The 17,950-nt window shown below is 39.8% G+C and overlaps 1 protein-coding gene across 2 annotated transcripts in view; it reads left to right on the top strand.

The window, feature by feature from the left end:
* Window positions 1–15,342: 15,342 nt before the first annotated feature.
* ZMAT1 (zinc finger matrin-type 1) overlaps window positions 15,343–17,950 on the top strand; it is a 49,748-nt gene continuing 47,140 nt past the window's right edge. For both annotated transcript variants that reach the window (XM_032257848.1, XM_032257847.1), the window contains exon 1: window positions 15,343–15,754. In XM_032257848.1, the coding sequence (XP_032113739.1) occupies window positions 15,466–15,754 (289 nt within the window). In that variant the 5' untranslated portion in view covers window positions 15,343–15,465. The remainder of the gene's footprint in view (window positions 15,755–17,950) is intronic.

The following is a 17,950-nucleotide window of genomic DNA, read 5'->3' as shown; positions in this document are numbered from 1 at the left end:
AACTTGTCAACAGCTTTTCTCTGATTACATGCACGGCTCTGAAAAGAGCCTCTGGTTTTCCTAAATTTTGTTCTAGAAGTATAAGTCAGTCAAATAGCACTACTCTGGAAACATTACTTGCAGATGATTTTGAGGCTGTTTTTCTTAGTCCCCTTGGGCAGCAATATCCTTTTACAAATTCTTTTAAATGATTTATCTAATATGCTAGAATAATGATAAATAATTTCCTGATGAGAGAGCTTATTTTTCCTGAATCATGACTCTAATGATGATAATACTATTCTTTTCCATTTATTTACTTATTTTGAGAAAGGGTTTTGTTATGTCATCCTAGTTGGAGTGTAGTGTCACAAACATGGCTCACTGCAGCCTTGACCTCCTGAGCTCAATCTATCCTTCCGCCTCAGTTTCTCAAGAAGCTGGAACCACAGGTGTGCACCATTTTATTTTTTGTGGAGATGAGTTCTTGTCATATTGCTCAGGCTGGTTTTGAACTTCTGAACTCAAGCAATCCTTCCATCTCTGCATCCCAGAGTGTTGGGATTACAGGTGTGAGCCATCATTCCCAGCTAATACTATTATTTCAACATGAAACAAACATTTTCTAACTCATTATATTAGCAATGGAATTTGAAGCATCTGTTGAAATTATCCCAAGATGTTCTCTTTTATCTTAATGCCATGAGGTGAATTGTGTTTGTATTTTATTAAATACTGAACCATTTCTGCATTATTTGTGGATTTTGGTTTGTCCTTTAATGTTCATCTTTTAGTGAGAAATAAAATTTTATTGCTAATATATTCTGCTGGATTGTGTCATCATTTATAAATATGATTTCTAGGACCTTTTAAACATGCTCTCTTCAGTAGGTTTTATCATCATATTTTATTTTCTTTAAATAAAAAAAATACTGATTTTTTTCATAAGCCAGAACCATTTCATTAGCAGTAGAAATACCTGTTACTTAATGATCTGACAGAAAACATATCTGGAAGCTTGGACATTTGTGATGGTAGCTCATTAATTACTTCAATTTCTTCCATTCTTCTTAGTCTTCCAGGGTTTTTGGAGAGCTGTTAACTTTTTCCATAAATTCATACATTTTATCAATATTTTTGGATGTATTATCATAGATTTTAGAGAGGTATACCTTTAATTTTAACATAGTTTCTACTATATTAACATTTTTTTCTCCCTACAGAGATTACTTAGAGGTATGATTTAATAATTTTTTTCCTGCCAACTGTTTTCATGTTTGGAGTATTGTTCTAGGACCTAATTATTGTTAAGAAAACAATCTTAAACTTGATTAATCTTTTTTTTTTTTCCTGAGATGGAGTCTCAGTCTGTCACCAGGCTGGAGTGCAGTGGTGTGATCTTGGCTCACTGCAATCTCCACATCCTGGGTTCAAGCAATTCCCCTGCCCCAGCCTCCTGAGTAGCTGGGACTACAGGCACGCACCACCATAACTCACTAAGTTTTTGTACTTTTAGTAGAGACAGGGTTTCACCATGTTGGCCAGGATGGTCTCCATCTCCTGACCTTGTGATCCGCCCACCTCAGCCTCCCAAAGCGCTGGGATTACAAGCATGAGCAACCACGCTCGGCGATAAATCATTAAAGATTTATGTATGTATACACACACACACACACACACACACACACACACACAGAGTCATGTGCCATGTAACGATGTTTCAGTCAGTGACGGACCACGTATAAGACTGTGGTCTCATAAGATTGTAATGAAGCTGAAAAATTGCTATCACCTCATGACATCATAACCAATGGTAAACAACTTTAATCTGGCTGTGATAAGAATGACATTGAGGAGCTCCCAGAGGTGGTTTCTGATTAATTGATTAGTGAGCAGCTGTTGAATATGGAATAAGAATGTATAAAGAGGCAAGAAATTATAGGAGAAGAAAAAGAACACCCAAGAAAATTCACAGTGAAGGGTTTAGAAGAAGATTTTACAGACTTCAACAAGCTTCTTAAAAAGTTTGGAAACATGGACCCAAACATGAAAAAGTTTTCATTAATGGAGAAGAATGTGTATGATGCACTATCTGCCTACAAGCAAATGTATGATGAAAAAAAGAAATAAACCAAGCAAACAATGTTGGACATATTCTTGAAAAGAGTGATATCTCCTAGAAACTTTACTGACATGAATTTGCAATGATTTTATTCCTCACCCTATGGAGCACATGTGTTTTACTGATGACTTAAATGTACCTGCCAATTATTTCTCATTTGATCCAATTGACGTGGTGTGATCTATATAGTGGATCAAATATATGTTCCACAGAATGTCCACGTAGTTCATATCTCTTCAGACTACGTTATAACAATGGAAGTGTTAACACATCTTTGGGACAAAGCCCTAAATGAATTCTGTTGTTCAAAGCATGTGAATATGAACTGGATCTGCTCATTCTTCATGATAATGATGGGAAATAATTCATTGCTAGATTAGTGGCCACACACCATGTACCTAAAACCATGTTAATCTGTTCTGACAAAAATACCACATCCAGTACAGTAGTAGGATCAGGGCTAATATTTGTTTGTGGTATTTCACTCTACTCTGTAATCCCTCTGGGCTAGTGGATTAAATGGGAAAATGATAGACATCACTACCCTTACATCCTTTAATTCTTTTTTTTTCTTTTTTTTATTGCATTTTAGGTTTTGGGGTCCATGTGAAGAACATATAAGATTGTTGCATAGGTACACACATGGCAGTGTGATTTTCTGCCTTCCTCCCCATCACCTATATCTGGCATTTCTCCCCATGCTATCTCTCCCCATCTCCCCAACCCCTGCTATCCCTCTCCTATTTCCCCCCAACAGACCCCAGTGTGTGATGCTCCCCTCCCTGTGTCCATGTGTTCTCATTGTTCAACACCCACCTATGAGTGAGAACATGCGGCGTTTGATTTTCTGTTCTTGTGTCAGTTTGTTGAGAATGATGGTTTCCAGATTCATCCATGTGCCTACAAAGGACATGAACTTATCGTTTTTGATGGCTGCATAATATTCCATGGTGTATATGTGCCACATTTTCCCTATCCAGTCTATCATCGATGGGCATTTGGGTTGTTTCCAGGACTTTGCTATTGTAAACAGTGCTACAGTGAACATTCGTGTGCATGTGTCCTTATAGTAGAATGATATAGAATCTTTTGGATATATACCCACTAATGGGATTGCTGGGTCAAATGGAATTTCAATTTCTAGGTCCTTGAGGAATTGCCACACTGTCTTCCACAATGGTTGAACTAATTGACACTCCCACCAACAGTATAAAAGTGTTGCTATTTCTCCACAGCCTCTCCAGCATCTGTTGTCTCCAGATTTTTTAATGATTGCCATTCTAAATAGTGTGAGATGGTATCTCAATGCAGTTTTGATTTGCATTTCTCTAATGAACAGTGATGATGAGCATTTTTTCATGTTTGTTGGCCTCATGTATGTCTTCTTCTGTAAAGTGTCTGTTCATATCCTTTGCCCACTTTTCAATGGGCTTTTTTGTTTTTTTCTTGTAAATCTGTTTTAGTTCTTTGTAGATTCTGGATATCAGCCCTTTGTCAGATGGGTAGACTGCAAAAATCTTTTCCCATTCTGTTGGTTGCCGATTCACTCTAATGCCTGTTTCTTTTGCTGTTCAGAAGCTGTGGAGTTTGATTAGGTCCCATTTGTCTATTTTGGCTTTTGTTGCCAATACTTTTGGTGTTTTGGTCATGAAGTCCTTGCCTATGCCTATGTCCTGAATGGTCTTGTCTAGATTTTCTTCTATTGTTTTTATGGTGTTAGGTCTTATGTTTAAGTCTTTAATCCATCTGGAGTTAATTTTAGTGTAAGGTGTCAGGAAGGGGTCCAGTTTCTTCTTTCTGCACACTGCTAGCCAGTTTTCCCAACACCATTTATTAAGCAGGGAATCCTTTCCCCATTGCTTGTTTTTGTCAGGATTGTCAAAGACTGGATGGTTGTAGATGTGTTGTGTTGCCTCTGAGGCCTATGTTCTGTTCCATTGGTCTATATCTGTTTTAGTACCAGTACCATGCTGTTTTGATTACAGTAGCCTTGCAGTATAGTTTGAAGTCCGGTAGTGTGATGTCTCCTGCTTTGTTCTTTTTGCTTGGAATTGACTTGGCTATGCAGGCTCTCTTTTGGTTCCATATGAAGTTTAAGGTGGTTTTTCCAGTTCTGTGAAGAAGGTCATTGGTAGCTTGATGGGGATAGCATTGAATCTGTAAATTACTTTGGGCAGTATGGCCATTTTTACGATATTGATTCTTCCTAATCATGAACATGGAATGTTTCTCCATCTCTTTGTGTCCTCTCTTATTTCCTTGAGCAGTGGTTTGTAGTTCTTCTTGAAGAGGTCCTTTACGTTCCTTGTTAGTTGTATTCCTAGGTATTTTATTCTCCTGGTAGCAATTGTGAATGGCAGTTTGTTCTTGATTGGGCTCTCTTTCAGTCTGTTATTGGTGTATAGGAATGCTTGTGATTTTTGCACATTGATATTGTATCCTAAGAGTTTGCTGAAGTTTCTTATCAGTTTCAGGAGTTGTTGGGCTGAGACGATGGTGTCTTCTAGATATAGAATCATGTAGTCTGCAAATAGAGACAATTTGACTTCCTCCTTTCCTATTTGAATACACTTTATTTCTTTTTCTTGCCTAATTGCTCTGGCTAGAACTTCTAGTACTATATTGAATAGGAGTGGTGAGAGAGGGCATCCTTGTCTAGTGCCAGATTTCAAAGGCAATGCTTCCAGTTTTTGCCCATTCAGTATGATATTGGCTGTTGGTTTGTCATAAATAGCTTTTATTATTTTGAGATATGTTCTGTCAATACCTAGTTTATTGAGAGTTTTTAGCATAAAGGGCTGTTGAATTTTGTCAAAGGCCTTCTCTGCATCAATTGAGATAATCATGTGGTTTTTGTCTTTGGTTCTGTTTATGTGGTGAATTATGTTTATAGACTTGCGTATGTTGAACCAGACTTGCATCCCCAGGATGAATCCTACTTGATCATTATGGATAAGCTTTTTGATGTGCTGTTTCACTCTGTTTGCCAGTATTTTATTTAAGATTTTTGCATCTGTATTCATCATGGATATTGGCCTGAAGTTTTCCTTTCTTGCTGTGTCTCTGCCGGGTTTTGGTATCAGGATGATGTTGGTGTCATAAAATGATTTGGGAAGAATTCCCTCTTTTTGTATTGTTTGGAATAGTTTCAGAAGGAATGGTACCAGCTCCTCTTTGTATGTCTGGTAGAATTCGGCTGCGAATCCATCTGGACTAGGGCTTGTTTTGGGTAGTAGGCTCTTAATTGCTGCCTCAACTTCAGCCCTTGTTATTGGTCTATTCAGGATTTCAACTTCTTCCTGATTTAGGCTTGGGAGGAGGCAAGTGTCCAGGAATTTATCCATTTCTTCCAGGTTTACTAGTTTATGTGCATAGAGTTGTTTGTAATAATCTCTGATGATGGTTTGTATTTCTGTGTAATCAGTGGTGATATCCCCTTTATCGTTTTTTATTGCATCTATTTGATTATTCTTTTTTGTTAATCTGGCTAGTGGTCTATTTTGTTGACCTTTTCAAAAAACCATCTCCTGGATTTATTGATTTCTTGAAGGTTTTTTTTGTGTGTCTCTATCTCCTTCAGTTCTGCTCTGATCTTAGTTATTTCTTGTCTTCTGCCAGGTTTTGAGTTTTTTTGATCTTGCTCCTCCAGCTCTTTCAATTTTTATGATACAGTGTCAATTTTAGATCTCTCCTTGTTTCTCATGTGGGCATTTATTGCTATATACTTTCCTCTAGAGATGGCTTTAAATGTGTCCCAGAGATTCTGGTAGGTTGTGTCTTCGTTCTCGTTGGTTTCGAAGAACATCTTTATTTCTGCCTTCATTTCATTTTTTATCCAGTCAACATTCAAGAGCCAGTTGTTCAGTTTCCATGAAGCTGTGTGGTTCTGAGTTAGTTTCTGAATTCTGAGTTCTAACTTGATTCCACTGTGGTCTTAGAGACTGTTTGTTATGATTTCCATTCTTTTGCATTTGCTAAGGAGTGATTTACTTCCAATTATTTGGTCAGTTTTAGAGTAGGTGCAATGTGGTACTGAGAAGAATGTATATTCTGTGGATTTGGGGTGGAGAGTTCTGTAAATGTCTATTAGATTTGCTTGGTCCAGGTCTGAGTTCAAGTCCTGGATATACTTGTTAATTTTCTGTCTTGCTGATCTGTCTAATATTGACAATGGGTTGTTAAAGTCTCCCACTATTATTGTGTGGGAGTCTAAGTCTCTTTGTAAGTCATTAAGAACTTGCCTTATGTATCTGGGTGCTCCTGTATTGGGTGCATATATATTTAGGATCGTTAGCTCTTCTTGTTGCATTGATCCTTTTACCATTATGAAATGTCCTTCTTTGTCTCTTTTGATCTTTGTTGGTTTAAAGTATATTTTATCAGAGATGAGAATTGCAACTCCTGGGTGTTTTTGCTCTCCATTTGCTTGGTAAAGCTTCCTCCATCCCTTTATTTTGAGTCTTTGTTTATCCTTGCATGTGAGATGGGTTTCCTGGATACAGCAAACAGTTTTGGCTTTTTATCCAATTTGTCAGTCTGTGTCTTTTGATGGGGGCATTTAGCCCATTTACATTTAGAGTTAATATTGTTATGTGTGAATTTGGTCCTGCCTTTTTGATGCTAGCTGGCTGTTTTGCCCATTAGTTGATGCAGTTTCTTCATTGTGTTGATGCTCTTTACCATTTGGCATGTTTTTGAAGTGGCTGATACTGGGTGTTCCTTTCTGTTTAGTGTCTCTTTCAGGAGCTCTTGTAAAGCAGGTCTGGTGGTGATGAAATCTCTGAGTACATGCCTGTTTGCAAAAGATTTTATTTTTCCTTCACTTATGAAACTTCGTTTGACTGGATATGAAATTCTGGGTTCAAAGTTCCTTTCTTTAAGGATGTTGAATATTGGCCCCCAATCTCTTCTAGCTTGTAGGGTTTCTGCTGAGAGATCTGCTGTGAGTCTGATGGGCTTCCCTTTGTGGGCAACCTGACCTTTCTCTCTGGCTGCCCTTAGCATTTTCTCCTACATTTCAACCCTGATGAATCTCATGATTATGTGCCGTGGGGTTGCTCTTCTTGAGGATTATCTTTGTGGTGTTCTCTGTATTTCCTGGACTTGAATATTGGCCTGCTTTGCTAGGTTGGGGAAGTTTTCCTGGATAATATCCTGAAGAGTATTTTCCAGCTTGGATTCATTCTCTCCGTCACATTCAGGTACACCTATCAAAAGCAGATTAGATCTTTTCACATAGTCCAATATTTCTTGGAGACTTGGTTCATTCCTTTTTACCCTTTTTTCTCTAATCTTGCCTTCTCGTTTTATTTCATTGAGTTAATCTTCGACCTCTGATATCCTTTCTTCTGCTTAGTCAATTCAGCTGTTGAAACTTGTGTATGCTTTGCGAAGTTCTGCGTTGTGTTTTTTGGCTCCATCAATTCACTTATATTCCTCTCTAAGTTGTTTATTCTCATTAGCATTTCATCAAATCTTTTTTCAACGTTCTTAGTTTCTTTGCATTGGGTGAGAACATGTTCTTTTAGCTCACAGAACTTTCTTTTTCCACACCTTTTGAAGCCTGGTTCTGTCAATTCATCACACTCGTTCTCCATCCAGCCTTGCTCCCTTGCTGGTGAGGAGTTGTGACCCCTTGTAGGAGGAGAGGCGTTTTGGTTTCGGGTGTTTTCATACTTTTTGCGCTGGTTTCTTGCCATCTTTGTGGATTTATCCACCTGTCATCTTTGTAGTTATTGACTTTCAGATTGGGTCTCTGAGTGGACGTCCTGTTGTTGATGATGAAGTTATTTCTTTCTGTTTCTTAGTTTTCCTTCTAACAGTCTGACCCCTCTATGTAGGACTGCTGAGGTCCACTCTACGCCCTGCTTGCCTGGGGATCACCTGCAGCAGCTGCAGAACAGTAAGGATTGCTGCCAGTTTCTTCTGCTGCTATCTTTGTCCCAGAAAGATACCTGCCAGATGTCAGTGTGAGCTCTCCTTTATGAGGGGACTCTTTGGATATATGGGGCTCAGGGAGCTGCTTGAGGAGACAGTCTGTCCTTTATAGGAGCTCAAGTGCTGAGCTGTGAGCTCCGTTGTTCATTCAGAGCTGCTGGGCAGGTACTTTTAAGTCTCCTGCAGCAGAACTCATAAACCCCTCTTTTTTTTCCCAGGTGCTCTGTCCCGGGGAGTTAGGGCTTTATGAGTTTTTGTTGTGCTGCTGGCTTTTTTCAGGGCTACCCTGCCCAGCGAAGAGGCAGCCTAGTCACTGCCTGCAGAGACTTTGCTGAGCGGCTGTGGGCTCCACCCAGCTGCCGTGTGAACTTCCCTGCAGTCCTGTTTATACGGGTGTAGTTAGAACTGCCTTGGCAATGGCGGCCCACCTCTATAATGGCGGACTCTCTCTGTAATGGCAGACTGCCTCAGCAATGGGAAACTACCTCCTTAGTGGTGGACTGCCTCGGTAATGGTGGACACCCCTCCCCCACAGGGCTGGACTGTCCCGGGTTCAGCTGTGCTTGCTGTGAAACTCTCAATCCAGAGCATTTCCGATTGCTGTTTTTTTGTGGGGGTGGGACCAGCCGAGCCTGATCACCTGGCTCCCTGCCTCAGAACCCCCTTATTTTTTCTTTTTTTAGTTGAACCGTCGACTCTGTCTCCCAGGTATTCCAGTCGCCTGTTGAAAAGGCACTGAGATCTGTGTGATTTCCCATGCAGCAACCCACTGAGCCAGCTGAAACAGTCGTGCTGAGATTCCTGGCACTTTTTAGCCTGGGAATCTTCTGGGCTGGCTCCCTGTTTCAGTCCCCTTTTTAAACAGATGAATATGTTACTCTGTCTCCCAGGAGCTCCAGTCACCAGCTAAAATGGCACCCAGACCTGTGTATTTTGTATGGAGAACCACCGTGCTGGGGTGCCAGCAAAACAGCCGCACTGGCCAAAACAGCTGCGCTGGCCAAAACAGCCCCGGGGGCCAAACCAGCCATGCTGGTGACCCATGGGGCTCCTCCGCCTGGGAATCTCCTGGTCTGTGGGTATTAAAAATCCGTCTGGAAATGCGGTGTCCACTTACCCTCCACACTTTCACTGGGAGCTGCAATCCTGAGCTGCTCCTAATTGGCCATCTTGGAACCTTCCACATCCTTTAATTCTTTAAGAGTGGCACAAATTTCTGCCACTCCTCAAAGGATTTTTATTTATTTTTACATGGAGTCTTGCTCTGTCCCTCAGCCTGGAGTGTATTGGTGCAATCTTCACTCACTGCAACCTCCAGTTCCCTAGTTCAAGCACTTCTCCTGCCTCAGCCTCCAAAGTAATTAATTTTTTTTTTCGTAGGTTTAGTAGAGATGGGGTTTTACCATATTGACCAGTTAGCCAGGCTGATCTTGAACTCCTGAGCTCAGGTGATCTGCCCACCTTGGCCTCCCAAAGTGTTGGGATTAAAGGTGTGAGCCACCACACCTGGTCTTCACAAGATTTCATATGGTTTTTTATTTATTGTTTTGGCTGAAATAGTAGCAGCTCTGAAGCTGCTACTACTGAATTTCCCCATAATTATAGTTTTCTCCTCACAGACTAAGGAACGATTATGGAGGTTCTATCATCCGCCATGTGCATTCATTTGAATTATATATTTGTGGATCAAGGAAATGATAGATTAGTTTATGGACTCATTAGAATGACAGTGAACCAGACCTGGGCAGACTCAGTAGAAACACAGTGAGGACCTCCAATAGAGCGTCATGATGATGCTTCAGGTCTTCAGGCATCTAGTTGACACAGAGCTAGCTAGAATTCTGTGTCCAAAGGACAAAAATTGTTTAAGTAATTTTCCCCAGTGTACAGTTAAGTAAATGGTCATAGGTCCCTTTGGGGAAGGACTATGAGAACCATTACTATATAAATGTACTATAAAGTTGCAAGGTTTTCCCTTCCTGGAACCTCATATTTGTGCTATCCCTGGAGGTTGAAAAGACACAATACTCAGGGGAGCAGGTCTATTGGATTGAACACTAAAGTGAGAGTCAGCAGATGTGTATCCCACAGGCAGAGCCATCAGTCTTTGCAACACTTGAATTAGGTCACTCTCTCTCTTATCATGTTCATCACTCAATAAATGCCAACTCTGATTATTATAATTAATTAAGTATACTGTGGTTATCTTGAGTAGTTTTAGAATACAAGGCCCTGTAAAAATGTTCAGATCCTCACCCAAAAGCTCCTGGAATAGAGTTATTTTAAAATCATTCTTTCCTGAAGAAAAGACTTGTGAGTGGCTCTGTTGAAGAAGAGTTCAAAGACCTAGATTTGGTTTATTAAGTACACACACATACACACACACACTCACACACACACACACACACACACACACACACACACACACACACCATATATCATCAAGCTAAATTCTCAGCCTCTCCCTGTAGCACAAAATTTCACATTCAATAATTGCCTTAAATACTTCCAGGATGCCCACCTGAAATGCACCCTTTAGCAATAACAAAAAAAAAAAAAAAAAGGCTACAATGACATTTAGTCTGATGCTCTTCACATTCAGAAGACGATTATTAGCTAGATTTAGGATTAGTATTAAATTTAAAAAATCTAATACACACGATTACATGTGAAATTACTTTTATTTAATTTCATTGTCACTTGAATGCTGAGAACAGTTTCTGTCCACAAGAACAACTCAAGACACTACTTGGAAGGAAAGCTGATGTCTTTTAAAGCAAGATCTGCAAGGTGATGTAAAGAGGAGGAAATACAATGCCAGATATAGGTGATGGGGGGATGGAGGCAACAAACTACATTGCCACGTATGTACCTATGCAACAATCCTGCATGATCTGTACATGTGCCCCAGAATCTAAAGTACAATTAAAAAAGGAGGAAATACATAAAATGCAAAAATCAGAGGTCAGGAAGGCACATGAAACATAAGAAAACAGAGTCATAGATTGTTCACTGACTCCATATCCCATTGAGTGATTAAGTGACCAATGCCTAACCACGTTGGTCCTTTAACCAATTACAAAGGAGAAGCTTAGGTTAAAGGAAAACACTTCCCCATGGTCAAAATCTAATAGTAAGAACATTCTGGAAATTTTTAGATGTTTACATAGGAAAGGAAGCATTAAGAATGATTCGGACATAGATCTGGATACTAAATCACAAGGTAGGATATTTCCTTCAGATCCTCTCTAGGCTGATAAGATGTGTGTGCGTCTGTGATGGGAGTAGGAAAAAGAGAACAAGAATGAGAATATATGAAAGTGTATACTATTAGACAAATACATTAGGCATACATAGATCTATTTTTATAAAAGTTCTGTATAACTTCCTTTTCATTTAAATGTATGTACGTATTTGACAACATTTCATATCAATAAAGATACATTTATGTAACTTCCATTCCCAACCAGGTACATCCTATACTATTGTAATTTTATCTATTACTAAATACATGCATTAATTAGCTTATAGTTTAATCTTAAGCCTGACTTACCACAGGATGTCTACTCACAGTATTTTTGTATATACTTTCCAGATATATTTTATGTGTGTCTATATATAATTCAAAAACTGTATGTTCACATGTGCAAATACATTTTTGTTCAAAATTGATTCACATTATACATACTACTATTGTCTGTATGTTTCCCAAAATTCATGTGTTGAAACTTAATTGTCAATGTAGTAGTATTAAGTAGCAGTGCCTTTGTAATTATTTGTATATCTCGACGTGTCTACTCATTTGTCTCTAATTTTAGTATTTCTGAACAACTTTGGATGTTTGCCATTGCTTCTTACTTTTGAATCATTTGTTAATAAAATTAAATATTACTGTTCTATCTAGTCATATTCATTCCTATGTCAATCATATTTGTTATATGCTATTAAATTATGTTTGGATTATTTCTCCCATTTTCTGATGCCTTTAAATGTATTGTGTTTGTTGATAATGGCTTTTTAATTTCCCCATATTATTCCAAATGAGATATATTATATTTCACTGTAAATATAGTGAAATGACCACTGGTATGCTTTTGTTTTTTGCTGGTTTCTCACATATGCAAAAATATTCTCCTTTATTTCTTTTTAGCGCCTCTGCCTGTACCTTAGACCCAGCTTCCCTCTCTTACTTCCACCCTTGTTTTCTTTCTATGATTAGGGGGATTGGTAGTTGAAGTTCATTGCAATTAATACAGTCTCCTCCCTGTGGGTCAATGATATAAACGGACCATTTTAATCAGTAAGTAAAGAACCATGGAGAAGTTACTTACACTCATGAAACTGAGTTTTGCATTTTTAAATGGAATTAATGAGCTCAATATAACATCACTGTTGTGAGAAGACTGAGAAATTCTAGGAAACATCTGGCCCATAGCAGGCTTTCCTTAATTGCTACTCTCTGCTATATTCTACCTCCTCTTTCCTGTGAGATAAATTAACTTGGCATTCACTTAATAACATTACTGTCTTAGAGAGCAATGATAAGTATAAGACAAGGAAAAGGAAGTGTGTGCTTATTGTCATAGTGCATGACTGAGGTTTGGTGGCATTTTCATGCTATAGCATGTCACCAAATGCAGTTAAAGGATGGGGAGAAAATTAACTAATTATTTTATTTTGTACGTTATCCTACCACTTCTTTTTGCTGTTAAAATGGCAGAGACAGAATTTTTCATAGATTCCAAGAAGGAAGAATTCCATAATTTAATATATATGTGTTGACTGATATAGTTGTTACTGTCAGACAGGTCCAGAAACTGAGAAAACCACAGGTATTCCCACAGATCCTCCAAAACCTTTGAGTACAGGACTTACAGAGGAATAATTGGGCCATGAAAAAATTTATTTTTATATCTGCTGGATTCCACATAAAGAATGGCTTTTATTTCCTTTCTATTTAAAAAATATTATATGAATACCTTTCACTGGTGATACCTAAACCATATTCAGAATTCTGCTGGACAAGAAGTTTAGGACATGTAATTCATAGGATTCCAGCTTCTGCAACAAGGGAGAGAACATAGGAGAGGATGGGAAAGCTTCCAAGCGCCAGATGACCATATCTGCAAGTCTCCTGGATTCTACTCTTTAACCTATCTAATTCTTTTAAGCACCTGATATTCTACATTAAATATTTTCTGGTTGAAATACCTAGTGTAATTTCTTTTTTTCTGACTGAATCTTGAGTGATGCCCACTCCCCAAGAGATTCTGATTGAATATTTCTTACATAAGTGGGCTGTGATTCATATTTTGAAAAACAATGTTTTTGAGCAACCCCCCACCATATCAGAAGGAATAAAATCAAACCCCATTTTTATGCTTGCCTTGTCCTACTAGACTATTTCTTGTGTCTGGTCTATCCAGTAATCTCCTTGATGAGTAAAAGTTGATCTAACTTACAGAAGGACAAGATAGAAGACTAGAGAAACTACACATTGACTCAGGTAATCTTGGATAAATTATTGAACCACAAAAACAACATAAAGGGAAGCGCTTAAGAGCCTAGCACTCCATGTCTCTCTAATTGGTTATTAGCACTAGCCAACCATCGCCATTCAGGAATGCACAGCCAGTACTGTCAAATCTTCATGTTGTTAAGATATTTTTTTTTTTGGCATGAAATACCCTTTTCGAATATTGATGAGGACATGAATATACAATTGTGTATGTAGAAGAAAACGTATGATAAGCCAGATCTAGGAAATTAGAGACCTGGGCCTAGGGATCCCTGCCTTTCAACTTCTGTCCCAGGACTTTACTGGGCTGGAGCATGAGTCATCGAAAATAAGACACTGTCTTTTGTCTCAAATGGTCCCAGGTTATTGCGAAGTACAAAGTATATAACTCATTACAACAAAACTATGCACCAGATACAGGTTTAGCACAGATGATGGTGAAATTAACTCTAAGGAAGGACAGAACAGGTAACCTGGTGAGGCGATGTGTTGTCTGGGTTTCTAGGGGTGTATAGGATTTCATTAGTCAAGTGCCTAACGTGGGGAAAAAGGTGTTTCAGGAAGAGGGAAGAACATATACAATAACATTGCACCATGAAATAACATGATCTTCACAGGAATCTAAGAAGATTTTTAGGCCCAGGTCTTTGTTGAATCAAAGTAAAAGCAGAGAGGAGAGATGGGAACAGTGGAAAGAGATTAGGTCAAAGAGGTGAGTGGGAAAACTAATAGTGCAAAACTGTGTCTTTTGACTTTATTCAATAAGCACTGGACAGCCAATAATGACTGGCAGCAATATGGTAATAGATTGGAGGGATTGAGATAAAAGGAAATAAGACCAGTGGGATAGATGCCATACTTCTGACTAAACATCATGAGGACTTGAAATACAGCAATGGAAGTAAGACTGGAAGGGAGAGAATACTTAAGGAAGACTTGCACAAGTGCACCAGGAGGTGTGCCCATCAATAACGAAAAGAGTGATCTATTGCACAGCATTGACAGTGAATAACTACAGCTACAAGCAACAACATGGATGAATCTTAGAAACAAAATGTTGAGTGAAAGAAACAAGTTCCAGGCCAAGCGTGATGGCTCCTTCCTCCGATCCCAGCTACTTCAGAGGGTGAGGTGGGAGTATTGCTTCAGGGGAAAAAAAAGCAGAAACAAGTCCCAGAATGCTACCTAGAAAAAGATGTAAAATTCTGTGAAAATTGAAAACAAAGCTAAACAACACTATTTAGGCGCATATCTATGTGATAAGAATATATGTTAAAGTGCAAGGAAATAATAAATATAAATCATGGTATTGGTTTCTTTGAGAGGGGAGGTTGGGGGACAAGATGAGATTTAAATTATCAGTAATATTCCAGTTCTTCTATTGGGTGCTGAATTCACAGGAATTTATTGTAATTAAGATGGACAGATTGCTAGGTAAGCTGTCCTTTAAGAGGCCAAGAAAACTATGTATCAGGACGAAAGATTCTATTCTATTATCTGTACTAAGTGCTTTTAGAAAACCAGGTGAAAATATATTTCAGAGATATTTTGGAGGAGGGGTCAATAGGTTTCCAGACATTTTTTTCCTCTTAAATTGGTTTTAGATTAGCTCTCCAAAGCAGCATCACTGTGCGAGGCCCACGTGCTATTACATCCCGCGCTTTTTGCCCTTTGCCCTTGGCTGTCATTGCTTCCTCTCCAAAGGGAGGTGGGGTGACGCCAAGCAGTGGGGGAGGGGAAAACGGCCTGTGGCTCTAAAGCTCTCCGATTGGTGGACCGAGGACCCAGAACGAGGCTCGAGCTGAAGCGTCAAAAAGAGGGGCAAAGGGGGTGGGGCTAACGGAAGGCGGGGCTAAAGAAGCTTAACGGAATCCAGACGCAAGTGCAATTGTCCGCGCGCCTCGCTGCGATGGCGGCGGCGCCGAACACAGTCACCCCGCCGGCGGCGGAGTCTTCCCCTCAGGAAGCTACCGTCTCTGCCGCCTCCTCCTCCTCCTACACCGCCTGCGCGGCGGCGGCGGCGGCGGCGGCGGCGGCAGTAATTGTTCCTGCCTCCTCCGCCACCTCCACCCCTGCCTGCCCGCCTGCCGGTGGCTTTAGCGACGGCGGCGGCGGCGGCTTTGGCGGCTCCACAATGGCGGCGGCGGGGAGGGGGGGCAGTAGTTTTAAAGTAGACACCCGCCCTTGCCTCAGAGAAGGTGAGTTCCCGTCCCGGGGTGCGGGGGCGGCCCCATCTCCTTCGCTGCCTCTCTTCAACCCCTCCGAGATCGGGCTGGGCGCGGTTCGCCACTGCCCCACCCCCCACCTGCCGTGGCGCAGTAAAGGCCAAACTCGCCCCGCCCCGCCCCGCCGTGTTGGCCCCTAGTGTGCAAGATGGACTGAAGCCGAGAGGGCCTTCCCTACCTCTCCCACTCGTAAAGGATGGGGGTCCCAAGGCAAAAGAATTGCAGGTACTCAAGAGGCAGGAGTTGAAGGGGAAAAAAAATACCACATAATTTCTCTCCCAGCCAGGACACCTTAGTGTGCTATAGGAAGCTGAGGTGTGATTTTGAAGAGAGAGGAGGCAAGGTAGAAGTGCTGTGGACCAAGAGAGTCAAGGATAAGGGAAGGGGGACCGATGGAGAAAGGGGGGGGGATAAAAGAGGAAAGGCCAAAGAAATAAAGGGGAGTAAACCCCGTTTGGTGAAATTCAACGTCCTGCAGTGTAGAAACTCAAAGTCGAATATTTACAGAGAGGTGATGTTAGAAATTTGGGCAGGTTAGAAGTGTATACTTGAGCTTTAAAGTAAGCTATGCCGGATTTAGGAAGGTAAGGTCTAATGGAAGGGACTCTACTGGGGAAAGAAGAGAAGAAGAGAGTGTGGCAAAAGCACAGATTTCAGGAATCACTTTGGAGAGTTTTCTTTGGCTATTTGAGGATGTGACCTAGTAAAGCAAGGTTTACAGGCCCATCTTTAAGGTGGTTTGGGTTTTAATAAGCTCTGTTGTACCTACCAACACATATTACTCCTAACATAAAAGATATTTCTTGACTATATCAATATAAGCGGTATTCACACAAAGTTCTGTATACTTGTAAACAGCCTACTAATAGCAAACTGTAAAATTTGCCATTGAAATGTGTTTTAAAGCAGTTTGGGAAATGTTCTTAGCTGATGGAGACCATTCCACAACAGAGCATCCCAGTAAAGCATTTTGCCATCGTAAATTTCTTATATTTGCCGTGTTACCTTATGTTGCTAGCTTGCCTCCAAAGTAAAAGATTGTGGACATCAAAATAGAGAAACATAAGTTCCTTTCTCTTAGAAAGATGCCCCATTAAAAATTTCCCATAAAAATAATCATCATATATCCCTGTGTGCTATCCCATAACCTTTCACACCTTTCACTTTGGAGGACTGGCAAAGTAGAAAAAAAATCCCTTACAATATTTGTATAGGCACATTACATAAATGCCACTTATTAAATATGGAAGCTAGAAATACACTGTAATGTTTTATCAACTCTCTTACTAAAAGCAACCTTTGAAAGACTTAGTCTAGTGTCTTCAGTCAGCCTCAGTGGATGAAAACATGAACTCTGGATTTTTAATTTTTATATCAGACTTTATGTCCATAACCAGCTAGTAGGCAAGAACAGTTTTATAGGCATCAATATCACAGTTCAATTTGGCTATTATTGTCTGTTCAGAGTAAGGTTTAAGACCAGTATCTCCTGGGGAAAAAATGGCTTTTTTCCTGGTGGTGTAACTGGTTTGTTTGCAGTATCTTTAAATATATGCAAATATTTAAGGCTTTCAGAGAGCTAATTTTATAAAGTAGCAGCAATACCTTATCTATATTATTGCTAGACAGTAAAATGAGGAGCACCCTGGCATAGGAGTCTGATGCAGTTAACATAGGTTCAGCTGCCAATTAATTCACTAGACTTTGTGGCCCTGAACAGGCCCCGCCCCCTCGATTTGGGTTTTGACATTTTTGAAATAAGGGAATAGAACTACCCACACTCCGAGGGTTGATTTCACATCTGAAAGTATCAACCATGATTTTGCAGTTCTGGATTGATATTCTTTCAATGACATTTCCATGGTTGTGTGCTCGTACAATAACTCATAAATCATAACAAACCTTGTCTGATAGTTATCACCTGACATTCATTGAGTAATGAGATCTATGTTGAGTTAGTGTTGAGACAATTTACTAGCATATGAAAAACCAAATATAATTGTTAACCTGAAAATTATCTCTTACCATTTCATTTTAGCTAAATATCCTTCATTCACTGTTCAGTCCAAACTAAAACTCTCTCACCTTTTCACTTAACAAATGGCAAATATTTTATATATTGCACTGTTCAAAACACTATTACGCCTCAAAAATTTTTGTTTAGATATT

This window comes from Sapajus apella, unplaced genomic scaffold, assembly GCF_009761245.1.
Source record: "Sapajus apella isolate SASKATOON/1434 unplaced genomic scaffold, GSC_monkey_1.0 scaffold98, whole genome shotgun sequence".
Classification (NCBI taxonomy): domain Eukaryota; kingdom Metazoa; phylum Chordata; class Mammalia; order Primates; family Cebidae; genus Sapajus; species Sapajus apella.
This window is presented reverse-complemented; position numbering and strand designations above follow the sequence as displayed.